Source organism: Camelus ferus, chromosome 14 (assembly GCF_009834535.1).
Source record: "Camelus ferus isolate YT-003-E chromosome 14, BCGSAC_Cfer_1.0, whole genome shotgun sequence".
In the NCBI taxonomy this organism is placed as follows: Eukaryota; Metazoa; Chordata; class Mammalia; order Artiodactyla; family Camelidae; genus Camelus; species Camelus ferus.
The window spans coordinates 36,833,127-36,846,211 of record NC_045709.1 but is presented as its reverse complement, the minus strand read 5'-3'; the positions used below and the strand labels follow the sequence as shown (position 1 = coordinate 36,846,211).

At 34.9% G+C, this 13,085-nt stretch overlaps 1 protein-coding gene and 1 non-coding gene across 2 annotated transcripts in view; one reads left to right on the top strand and one right to left on the bottom strand.

The window, feature by feature from the left end:
• UGGT2 (UDP-glucose glycoprotein glucosyltransferase 2) overlaps window positions 1–13,085 on the bottom strand; it is a 142,075-nt gene that overhangs the window by 69,221 nt on the left and 59,769 nt on the right. The window contains 4 exon segments of the mRNA XM_032496763.1: window positions 251–409; window positions 6,827–6,958; window positions 11,222–11,357; window positions 11,910–11,995. Coding sequence (XP_032352654.1) covers window positions 251–409; window positions 6,827–6,958; window positions 11,222–11,357; window positions 11,910–11,995 — 513 coding nt within the window.
• LOC116668787 lies at window positions 12,684–12,824 on the top strand. The gene has a single exon (XR_004326024.1).

Genomic DNA, 13,085 nt, shown 5'->3' with positions numbered 1-13,085 from the left:
AGTCAATAAATAATATGCTATTAGAATTCTTATAATAAACTTTCCTATAAAACTGAATTTTCTTTCCTATTAGGCAATTTTAGATGTAATTATACACAGATAAAATTAACTATTACTCTAAAAGTCACTATTAAATTATCAGAATGGAAATTTTTACACAACTAACTTTTGCTATTAAAAGATATTTTTAACATAAACATCATTTATAAGGCATTATTCATCATGTATTTTCTCATACATGCTTACCTACCGTAAGAACGTACTTCTGTAACTCTACAGTTGTATCCACCATTCTTTGAAGAATAGCCACTTCTAGTTTCACAAAATCTTCATCTTGCAAGGGTTCACCATTGTAAAGAGATTGAGGCAAAGGACCCAGGCCCGTCATCTTATAAAAGTTTGCTCCTGCCTATTCAATTAAAAAATAATTTTAAAATACCAGAGTGTTAGACAGAATATGCCTATCTGAAAAAGAAATACACAAAAAAGCGACACTGCCACATTTGTGTATGCCACAGAAAAAATGTTAATTTTGCTAAGTTTATCTGTCCTTTCCAAACATTATTTAAAGGAAAATAATTTACCTACATAGAACAAGTCAGGAAACTTTTTCTGTAAAGGGGCAGACCCATAGTTTAGGCTTTGTGAGCCATCTGGTCTCTTACACAACTACTCAATCACGAAGACACACACCACATGAACAAATGAATGTGGCTATGCCTCCAAAAACCTGTATTGATAAAAATAGGCAGTGGAAGGGCTGGATTTGGCTCGTGGGCTGTAGCTTGCTTGCTCATGATAGAGAGTATGACATTACTTAAAAAAATGCATTTACCTGCATAAGAGATTCATTTATCCCCTGTATTCATTTTTTAGTAAACATTTATTGAATTCATGCATTTGGCTAGACCCTGTGAACACAGAGCTGAAAAATCTGCCCTCAAGGGTCTCACATACTTACAAGCAAAACAGAGGCATATACCAGGTTTTATGGGAGTCCAGAAAAGAAGTGACTAAGCTTGAGTGTGGAGAGGAGGGGATCACAGAAGGCCTCTGTTAGGGAGAGGCACTCAAAGTCTTAAAGGGTGAGCAAAAATTTGCTAGGGAGATAAAAGCGCAGAAAGAAACCCTAAGTGCAAAGAGAGCACTGAGAAGAATAGAGGGGAAGAGAGAACATGGTATATTTAGGTGCTGGCAAGTAGTTTTCTGGGTTCACAGTGGGGAGGGGATATGGGGTCAGAGGGGTGAGTAGACAGCTCAAAGCATGAGGGTCCTCAACAACTGGATTCTATCTTGTGAGAGATAAAACATCACTAAACAATTCATCCAATAGTCAACACTACATATTATTAGAACCATTATTACAGCCAGTATATTCACAATAACCCTGTGAAGCTAAGTACTACTTTACAGATGACGAAACATACAGAGATGAAGTCACTTCCAATGCCACGTAACTACTGTATTTCGGAAACAGAATTTATACTTATATTTGTCTGGCCAAGAGTCTTAACCACTGGACTATATTATCTCTGCACTTACTGGGCACTGTGTACTAGGCTTATGAATGCATATGAATGATATGCAAACACTGTCCTAAGGAAACTTACAGTTTAATAGGGGGAAAGATGGATACATTAAAAATAAGTGTGAATAGATATCCAGGAATATCATGGAGGGCGTGGTCAACTCTATCTAGGAAGAGGGTTCATGACAAATAATACGATCCGATTTGCTTTTTAAAAAAAAAGAACACAGTGGCAACAATGAGAAGGAAGAGGGTGGGAGAGTGTGCACTGGGACAGTGGGTCAGGGGCTAATGCAAAAGCGCAGGAAAGAAAAAACAGGAGCCGAACAAAAATCAGTCATAATAAGCAAGAAGAGAATGGGGCAGTTTCTGAAACACTTAGCTGGCTGAACTGGCAGCGCTCGATGGTCTATTATCTGGAAGTGTATGAGGGGAAAGAAGTCATAGCCAGAGTGCCCTGGGAGAATGATGGTGCCACCCTCTAGGATAGGGCATAAAGAAGAAAAAAGGTTTGGGGTAAAAGGGAAGATGACAGGCATGCTTTTAAATTCATTTTAAGATGCTTATGGGCCACCCACCAAGCATCTGAATACACAGATTTGGACCTCAGGGTTAGGGTTAGAAGGATAGAGCTGCTATAAATACCAGCTATCTTCTGATTTATCTTGTCATTTCTCAATCAGGCAACCTTTCGATTACCACAAATAAGCCAATAACACTGAATTTTATACTTTCAGCCCACACCTCTTTTCTGAGCTATGGACACACATATCCAATCACTTATTTCACATCTCTTCTGGAAATCTTACAGGCACCTCAAATTCAGTATGTGAAAACTGAACTTCTGATCTTATTTCCCACCCGGTTTCTCTTCTACTCCTTTCTGTCCTGGCGATGGCATCACAACTTTCTCAGTTAGTCGGCTGAACCTGGGGAGCCATCCTCGACAAGCTCCCTCCTCCCCTCTCCCCTCTCCAATCCAGCAGCAGGTCCTAGATCGTACCTTCCAAATAGCACGACTGTGTCCATTCTTCTCTGCCTCTACTTCTTCCAAAAGCCTACTAGCCCATCTCTCACCTACATGCTTCCTGTCCATCTCACCACATACACTTTACTCTACGACAATCTAGTCTCAACAATGGAGAACACTCTTTGAAAAAAAATGCATGTCACTGTCACTTCACTGCTTAATATCTTTTCAGGTTTTTCACTGTTGCCAAGGTCTTCTACTGTTCTGAGTTCAAATTAAACATTGTTAACAAGATCCTATGTAACCAGGCCCCGTGCATACACCTCCAGCCTCATCTTATGAACTTTCTTCTACAACACAAACCCAACACATATTTGCTATATCTAATCAGCAGCAACACCAATTCTCTTGGTTCCTTCACAATTCAGGATCTCCTAACATCTCTCTGGAAGGTTGATCTCCCACTGTCCCACAGCTTTGTTTTCTTTCATCCGATTCTTCCTTCTATTTCTGGACTCAGCTTTCATGTCACTGCTTCAGGAAGTATTCCTTATTCCCCATCCTCCAACCCCCAAGAAAGCTCTTCTTTCATTCTATGTGTTGTGTATTTGGTGAGTCCCTTTCAATAAATACTCATGTCCATCAATTTGGGGAATTTCTTTTATTATTTCTCTAATGCTTTTCTTTTCTTTGTTTTATGTTTTATCTGAATCTTCTGGATTGAATCTCCAATTGTTTGACTTTTACCCTTATTTTTCATGTCTTTTTTGTTTGTTCTATTAGATTTTTATTTTATTTCTAATTTTCAAAAGATCTTTGTACTCTATTCTTTTATCTCTTATCTCTAGAACATTGTAAGTACTCTAAATATTTGTTGAAAGTACAAGCAAACTTTGGATAACTTTCAGGAATATAAGTTTAGGGAATAAAGGCCTAAACATTTTATTTTCTTTGTGACGTAGGAGTCAGAACGATTTTCAAGGAGTGAAAAGGAAGATGGAAAGGAGGCTCATAGGACTGATGAATGTTTAGAATAACTTTTGGGAGGAACAGGGAAGGAAGAAAATCAAGCTCAATTAAAACACAGAGCCCGGTTTAAACTGGAGATTAAGCAGACTTGGGAAAAATGGAGAAGTTAAGTAACTGAAGACATCATAATTACAAGACAGTCTTAGGGGGAGAGAGGAGTGAAAAAGGAGCAAACAGAAGACTGCATTGACACACTAAAAAAAATGGAATTTAATATTTCTGAGGAGTGCATCAAATTCTTAATCTTCACAAAAATTCTTAATGTTCTCCATGATTTCAGGAGAAAATGACTGAAGTTATCTTAAAATGGTAACACCTTAGAATTTATTTTGCAGCTTAACTTGACAGAGAGTAAAGGTGGATTTCTGATTAAACATGGTAGACTTAACACACATGCTCATCACTTCCCCACAAATTTCACCAAAATGAGAGTATAATAGTAAAAGTCATGACAACAGTGATGATGATAACAATAATAAGATACGAGCCCACAAAGAAAAATGGGAGAAAAAGATAAAGAGCAAATGACCGAAGTAGAAACGGACATCACTGTCGAGAAGACAGAAAGGAAGGACTTCAGAATTCCTGAGGGATGCCCTGAGAGCATCTCAGAAGGAGAGGATAAGGAGTAGAGTAGAAAACGTGGACACTTGTTGAAAGTCTGTATACAGAGCAGGTGCGTATCAAGGCCCCTCTCTCAACCCTGAAAAGCCAACTATTCTGCTTTCTTTTACTCTCTGTTGAGATTGAATCACACAGGCTCTAGATTTGGGGATTCCTGGTATAGTGGAAAACTGAAAAAGAGGATGAAAACCAGACAGGAGATTGGAGGTAAGTCCACATTCTTTCAGCTCAGTCTGTTACCATGTCCTATCTCTAGACATATCCTGTCCCCTCACTTCCCACATCTATACCCTTCCGTATGCCACGTATGTTCCCTCTAAGAGGAAAACGAAGCATTCCCATTTGAAGAAGGAGAAGGGTGGCCATAGAACGGCATTCTTGGGGTTGTGTCTGTGTGGGGGAAAAGTGCTGGCTTATTAATGGCTATCTTTCTTTGTGTAAGGAAAATTCTAGGTAGGTAATATGACCAATCTCCTGCCTGTCTAGATATATTTGCAATAGGTGGAAAACAATGTGAATAAGTAAAAAAATGGAGTAACCCTTAAAGCTAAAAAATAAGTTCTTAAAAACAGAATCATAGTACTTGACTTACTAACAAAAAACACTTAGAAAGTCACACACTCACTCACTATTCATTTAACCACAATGTATTAAATACAGACCTGACAATCAGCTGGTCTGCAATCGTACAGGCCTTACCAATTCTTAACGTATTGAAATACTTCTGCACCAGTTGGTAAATAACTGCTGTCTTGGGATGGCGATTTCCCACATGAGAACCACCCTGACCTCTTTCCCAGACATTACGTCAACGTGATTCAGCTATAAGGGGGTTAATATCTGCCTCAGCATGAGGGCTTCCAAGACTCTACTTCAGTTTGAGAATCTGCTCTGATTGATTCCTTCTGATTGTTTGCTCTTGAAGCCACAACAGTTTTAAAATATTTTGAGTAATATCATTAAGTAATACTACTGGGACTGGAGGAAACCAAGTGAAGCTCAGGTGGTGGAAGAGACCTGAATCCTCAATTAGTACAACAGAATCTAAACAAATAACAAACACCTAAAAGTTAAGACATGTGCAAAGTCGAGGTATACAAAAGAATAAGTAGTCAAGATTCCTTTCCTTGAAGTACTTACAGTCCAGTTAGAAGTGACATTTACATCTAAATATAGTATGTATAAATAAGGCAGTTAATAGGAAACAGTAATACTGGGTTGTGAATACCAGTACTTGAGGATAACATAGTGTTATTCAGAAGGTATTTTTATGGCAACTGATAGTAAGTAGTACATTCTGGTTATGTAAAACTTTCTCAACTTAAATTCATTTGTATCATCATATGTTGCTGCTGCATTTACCTAGAATAGATACGAATAAATGAATCCATTTATTTCCACATACAAGTTAGATTATGAACAATATTTTAAATTTTAAATAAATATATTAAAGTTAAATAAATTCTTTGAAAAATTCCTATCCAACTGTTCTTAGAAATGTACTTTATGTTTATTTACTTGTTAATTTATTTTGCCAGCTTCACTGAGATATAACTGACACAAAGCACTGTGTAAGTTTAAGGTGTTCAGCATCAGGATTTGACTGACATACATCATGAAATGATTATCACAATAAGTTAATATCATCCTCTCATACAGATATAAAATTAAAGAAATAGAAAAAAGTATTCCTTGTGATGGGAACTCTTAGAATTTACCCTCTTAACAACTTTCATATATAACATACAGCAGTGTTAATTATATTTATCATGTTGTACGTTACACTCTAGTACTTATTTTTCTTACAACTGGAAGTCTGTGCCTTTTGACTGCCTTCACACAACTATCCCTACCCCCAACCTCCACCTCTGGTATCCATAAATCTGATCTCTTTTTCTATGAGTTTGTTTCTTTCTTTTTGAAGTATAATTTACCAATGTAAGTTTCTGTTTCACAACATAGTGTCCTGATAGTTCTATACATTTCAAAATGATCACCACAATAAGTTTTGTTACAATCTGTCATCATACTAAGATATTATCTCCCACATATCCTGGCTTTCTTTTCATTTCCGTTTGCATGGAATATCTATTTCATTCCCTCACTTTCATTTTGCATGTGTCTTTAGATCTGAAGTCTCTTGTGGGCAGCATATATGTGGGTCATTTAGCCACTTTATGTCTTTTGATTGGAGCATTTAGTTTTGTTTTTAATTGAGGTATACTCAGTTTACAATGTTGTGTCAATTTCTGGTGTACAGCACAATGCTTCAGTCATACATGAATATACGTATATTCATTTTCATATTCTTTTTCACCATAAGCTACTACAACATATTGAATACATTTCCCTGTGCAGTCCATTTATAGTTAAAGGAATTACTCATAGGTATGTACTTTTTGCCACTTTGTTAATTGTTTTAAGATTGTTCTTGTAGTTTTCTATCCTGTACATCCTGAGAAGTATCTTTTTTTGTACTTTTGAAGTCAATAATGGCAACTTAAATTCTGCATACAATTTGCGTTATTCAAAGGTATAGATTTCTGAGAGTCTAAGGGCTTTTTTCTGAGGGTCTAAAAGCTAAATCATGAGTTAATTATATTGAGATCATTTATTCATATTATTATAATAAAAGTTTCTTGATCACATTTTTAAACATTTTCATTCCTACTTACCTCTCTTTTACCATCATATTTAGAATAAGTTCCCAAAATATCCCAAATATTAGCATGAGGAAATGTACTTTGGAGAACACTCTTCACATTGTCCACAGTGAGTATATTTCGATTCTCTACTTTTTTGTACATCTGAGGAGATAAAGATACTATAATTAATTTTCATCTCATAGCAATTAGTTTTACTTCTCTTCCTTAGCATGCATATTTATAAAATAAAGAACATATTTTATACTTTGTAAATCTAATAAGCACATGAACACATACATATATGCAATTCCCCACAATATACAGATAAACCATTTTTACAATAGAATCTATTATCTTCTGTTAAAAATGGTTTTGTGAATATTCTACAGCTTTCGAAATAATGTAACAAATTTGTATGTTATATTCTAATTTGATCAAACAGGACACTATGATTCTTAATAAAATAATGGTTACCTTTAAAAAGGTATTTGTATAAAATATTTAAATGACTTAATTCTGAAATGCTTTATTTTCATTTCTGATTGCTCTTCAGTAAATAGCTAGATTACTTCTGTACCTCCATTCTTTCCCCAATCTCAAACGTTCGAAACATGCTTGTAATGTAAGCTGTTACTCTTGTATTGTTTATTCTTGTTTCTCCTTCACTACAAATCCTCTACTATGACCTAGGCACTGTTTCAAATGGCGAAAACAGACTGCTCTGCCTCAAGAGAGAAGGCATCTCTGAGCAGATGACTTACCAAAACAGAAATAAGAATTCAGAGCTAACATAAAGACATTCTGGGGGAAGAACATACCAAACAGAGGGAACAACTAGTGAGTACAAACACCACTAGGCAGCATTTTGATATATCAATTAAGAATGTTACTTTTAGTCCCAATTCACTATATTATTATTGCCAGAGACAATCCTCATATTATTCTTCACAATAAGGAATCAGCACTCTTCTTTGATTTCCTTCTATCACTATAAACTTTGTAACCTATTCCATTAAAAGGTGCACAGTAATTCACTGTACGCGTAACTCGGAGTTTACATATATATGTAGTTTCCAGTTTGTTCCTATTGTGGATGATTCCACTATTAACAGTCTCCTACAGCAAAGGTTTCTCTCAAAGTGTTGTCTGTATGTGTGTGTATAGGACATATGCAAATTTAACTCTAAATTTTGAATTACTACAATTGTTTTGCAAAGTGGTTGTGCCAATTCATATTCTTACAGGCAGTGTAACAGCATAAATGAGTTCACATTGTTCTCCATCCTCATTCACAGATGATGTTGCCAGTTTTCTTAATTACTGCCAAATTGTAGGGTATAAGATCTAGCCCAGAGTAAGCTTTATTTGCATTTTTCTACTTTCTAAGAAAATTATCTTGTTTACCATTAATTGTAATAAATATTTATCTACTTCAATACTTTCAATAAATTTAAATTTACCAGTAATGTATCCTCTTGTGTTTTAAAAATCTCTTATGTATTTCTTCTACTGTGTTGTTTGCATTTTTCTTTTTGATTTGTAGGAAATCTTTATATCATGGAATATATATACTACTGATATTATACAGTACTTATCTTTCTCTGATATATTTCATTCAGCATAATGCACCCCAGGTTCATCTATGGTGTAGCAAATAGCAGTATTTCCTTCTTTTATAAGGCTGAGTAATACTCACTGCATTTCCTTTATCCATTCATTCTTAGGTCGTTTGAAAACCCTGGGCATCGGGAATAATGCTACAATGTATGTGTACAGGTTATCTCTTTGAGATATTGATTTTGTTTCTTTTGGATATACTCCCAGGAGTGGGATTGCTGGTTCATATTTCTAATTTCTTGAGGAACCTCCCACCTGTCTTCCATGGTGGCTCTATCAGTTTACATTCCCACCAACAGTGTACAGAGTTCCTGTTTCTCCACATTCTTGCCAGCATTTGCTATCTCTTGTCTTTTTGATAACAGCACCACTCACTGTGGTTGATTTGCATTTCCCTGATGATTAAATACACTGAGCAATTAACTGCATACCTGTTGGACATATGTATATCTTCTTCAGAAAAATGTCTATTCAGGTCCTTTGCTCATTTTTAAATTGGGTTATTTGTTTTTTTTTTTTTCCCTACCAATGAATTACTTTTTTTAAATTGAAGTACAGTTGATTTACAATGTTGTGTTAGTTTCTTGTGTACAGCACACTGATTCTGTTGTACATATGTATTTTTTTCATATTCTTTTTCACTATAGGTTATCACAAGATATTGAATGTATTTTCCTGTGCTATATAGTAGGACATTGTTGCTTATCTATTTAATTAATTAATTATCTATTTTATATACAGCAGTTTGTATCTACTAATCTCAAATTCTTAATTTATCCCTCCCCTACCTTTCCTCTTTGGTAACCATAAATTTATTTTTTTATGTCTGTGAGTCTGTTTGTTTTGTAAAAGTTCATTTGTGTCTTTTTTTAGATTCTACAAATAAGTGATAGCATATGATATTTCATTATTTTTTATGGCATACTATTATTTCATTTTGTGTGTGTGTGTGTGTGTGTGTGTGTGTGTATGCCACATCTTTATTCAATCACCTGTTGATGGACATTTAGATTGCTTTCATTCTTAGCTATTGTAAATAGTGCTGCTATGAATATTGGAGTGCATGTATATTTTCAAATTAGATTTTCCTATGGATATATGTCCAGGACTGAGACTGCTGGATTATACGGCAACTCCATTTTCAGTTTTTTAAGGAATCTTCATACTGTTTTCCATACTGGCTGCATCAAATTATATTTCCATCAACAGTGTAGGAAGTTTCCCTTTTTTCCACAGACTCTCCAGCATTTATTGTTTGTGGACTTTTAATGATGGGTCATTATGACTGATATGAGGTGATGCCTCATTGTAGTTTTGATTTGCATTTCTCTGATAATTAGTGATATTGAATATCTTTTCATGTGCCTATCAGCCACCTGTAAGTTCTCTTTGGAAAAATGTCTATTTAGGTCTTCCGCCCATTTTTTGATTGGGCTTTTTTTGTTGTTGTAATTATTGTGTTGTATGACCTGTTTGTATATTTTAAAAATTAAGCCCTTGTTAGTTGCATCATTTGCAAATGTTTCTCCCACTTCATAGGTTGTCTTTTCGTTTTGTTTATGGTTTCCTTTGCTTTGCAAATGCTGAGAAATTTAATTGATTAGGTCCCATTTGTTTATTTTTGCTTTTATTTCTATTGCCTTGGGAGAATGACCAAGGAATACACTGTTAACGATTTATGTCACATGTTTTGCTTATGTTCTTTTCTAGGAGGTTTATGGCGTCATGTCTAAAGTCTTTAAGCCATTTTGACTTTGTTTCTGCATATAGTGTAGGGGAGTGTTCTAACTTCATTGATGTATATGTGGCTGTCCAGCTTTCCCAACATCACTTGCCGAGGAGACTGTCTTTTCTCCATTGTATGTTCTCGCCTCTTTTGCTGAAGATTAATTGACTGCAGGTGTGTGGGTTTATTTCTGAACTCTGTTTCCATTGATCCATACATCTATTTTTGTGCCAATATCACACTGTTTTAATTACTGTAGCTTTGTAGTATTGTCTGAAGTCTGGGAGGGTTATGCCCTTAGCTTCATTCTTTTTCCTCAGTATTGCTGTGGCAATTCTGGGTCTGTAATTCCATGTAAATTTTATGACTATCTGCTTGAAGAAGAACCATTCTCTGTTATAATAATAGTTGACAAGCCAAAGAACAATAAATATAAAAATGAATAGAAGTTTTTTTAAGCTATAACCTGACTTTCTTAATAACAACAATATAGTTCTTTAATACATATACATTTCCATCATAGGCCATAAATAGTTTCAAAACCTCAATTATGAAATAATCATCCTACCTCTTGTTCTTACTTAATTAGATTACTAATTTCTGACATTTCTTATAGTCTCTTTGTCAGATTCAGTATCAATCTGAACATTTCAATACCAATTTGCTGTCATGAAGTTTTCCTCCTCCTCTGAAATTCTCTAGGAAGTCTTGATATACCCTGTTATTTAGAATATTTAAATTTGAAATAATCTTTTCTATTTATGACCCAGTTCAAGAATTCTTCCCTAATTATTTTCTATTAATATGTTTCCTCTAAACTTATATATACAATTTAAGTTTCTTTATTGGCTGGGTTAACCTAAATAAATTCATTTATTTTGGCAGAGCCTCGGTTGCCTTACTTATAAAATGTGGATAATATTATGTACTTCAGTTGGGAGTTGCAAGAATCAAATTCATCATGTGTACTAATCCCCATGATAGTTATTATAAACTTTGAAATGTTAAAATAACAAATAATAGTAAGTACTGCAAAAACCACTATACACTCTAAAGAAATTATACATAGTGCATCAACTCACGTTTACTATGGAAATAAATGCTTGTGTTGTATCATACTCTTCTGCAATATACTGGAAAGCTCGCCAAAGAGCAACTCCAGCATCAGCTGTTCCATCAACTTCATCATCTGTATTAACAATGAACACAAAACCAATTCTGGGAAAGAAGATGAGTAAGAAATGTTACAACTAACTCTTGAACCATAATAAACTACGATTTTTAAACATTAAGCTAGAACATCCAGATGAAGGGAATATGTTAGTAGATGGGGGGAAGGGGGGTATCATTATTTGAAAGGGTTTGATTTGTAATGCCTGTTCACCAAAATCCTTATCTCTGTTGGATTCCTTGAAAATGTAAAACTTTCTCTGGTGGTGACATTATCAAATGACTTTTCTTCCCCCAGAAAATAAGTAGAGCGAAGTGTACTCTCAACTCAACCATGGGGAATGAAATGGATCCATCTTTAAGTACCCAAAGTGATACGATCATTCTCTCAGGAAGGTAATAGGGTAAACAAAATTATCAAGCAGCTCTGATAAACAGAATCTATCATAAGGGTGTAGGATACTTCACAACACACAGGTATGTTGCATCAAGCACTAGAGATAACCATTGCTCTGAATTCCACATTAACACTCTGTGTAACACAACCTGAACATCATTAGATTTCCTTAAGCTGACAATTTGTTATAAACTGACAATTACCTAAGAGGGACTTTATAAAAATAGAAATGTTCAGCAAGTTTTATAAACTCCAAGGTATATTCTTGAGCAGGATCAATAAACAGAACCTGAAAGAAAGTAGACAGTCTATAATCACTACTTTGTTTTAATGCTTAAGAATTTTCATGAAATTGAAATTTAATTTCTGTAGCTAATAGTATGAAATTCAAGGGACAATTATTTTCTAAAGAACATTCTAGCAATTCTAAAGAATTCTGAGGAATGTATATAAGAAAGAATTTCACAGTTTCAGAAGAGTTTCTAAAAGCTACACATCCAAATATAATAATAAATGAAATTTACTCAGATTACTCATCCTCTTTTTGAAGCATAGCACAAAGTAAATAATTTTTTACAAGAAATGAAATACATTATTCTAAATGTTCATAGATTTTTCTGTCATAAATTTTTTTTAATAGGAAACAGAAATTGAATTTTGACAAAAAAACCCAACATTAACATCTGCTCATTCTAGGTTGCTGTAGGAAATAAGATACTTACTTCCTGTGTGAAAAATATATAAAGCCCTAGGTGTTTTCTCCATATTTCAAAGTTCTATAATGTTATTTAACATTGTAATAACGAACATTTCTATGCATAAATGATAAAATTTACTTACATATTTATTTAGGTTTTTTCCCCTGAAATATACTGATCTTTATTAGCCCTTTATAATATGGAAGGAAGAAAAGTTTGATCATACATTCCTTTTAACCCTTCAACTTAATATTGATATTAAAAAAAGCACGCGAGGGCTGGCTCAGTTTCCTGGTGGGGTGGGCTCAGCCTGCCTCACCTCCCTTCACAGGAGCCTAGAGCAGAGAGGCTGGGAGCCCTCCCGCACAGGGGAGGCGATTAAGACAGAAGCCTCGCCTGCATTGTCCTTGCCTCACATTTGGCCACAGTAACCTAGCAGGGGAGCTGATGGAAAGAAAAAAAAACAAAAAACAAACAAAAAAACACATGAGGATTAAATAATAAGAGGAAGGTTCCATGACACTGCTAGCTTCTGATACCTAGTCAGCCATGTCACTGCAAGCTTGTTGCATCAGGCAAGTATTTCCTTCCTTATTCCTCAGATGCCTATTTACCGAGAGCAGGGTAGTACAAAAGGAATGCTGATATCTTTATAAAAGATGTATGCAAAATGTCAAAACA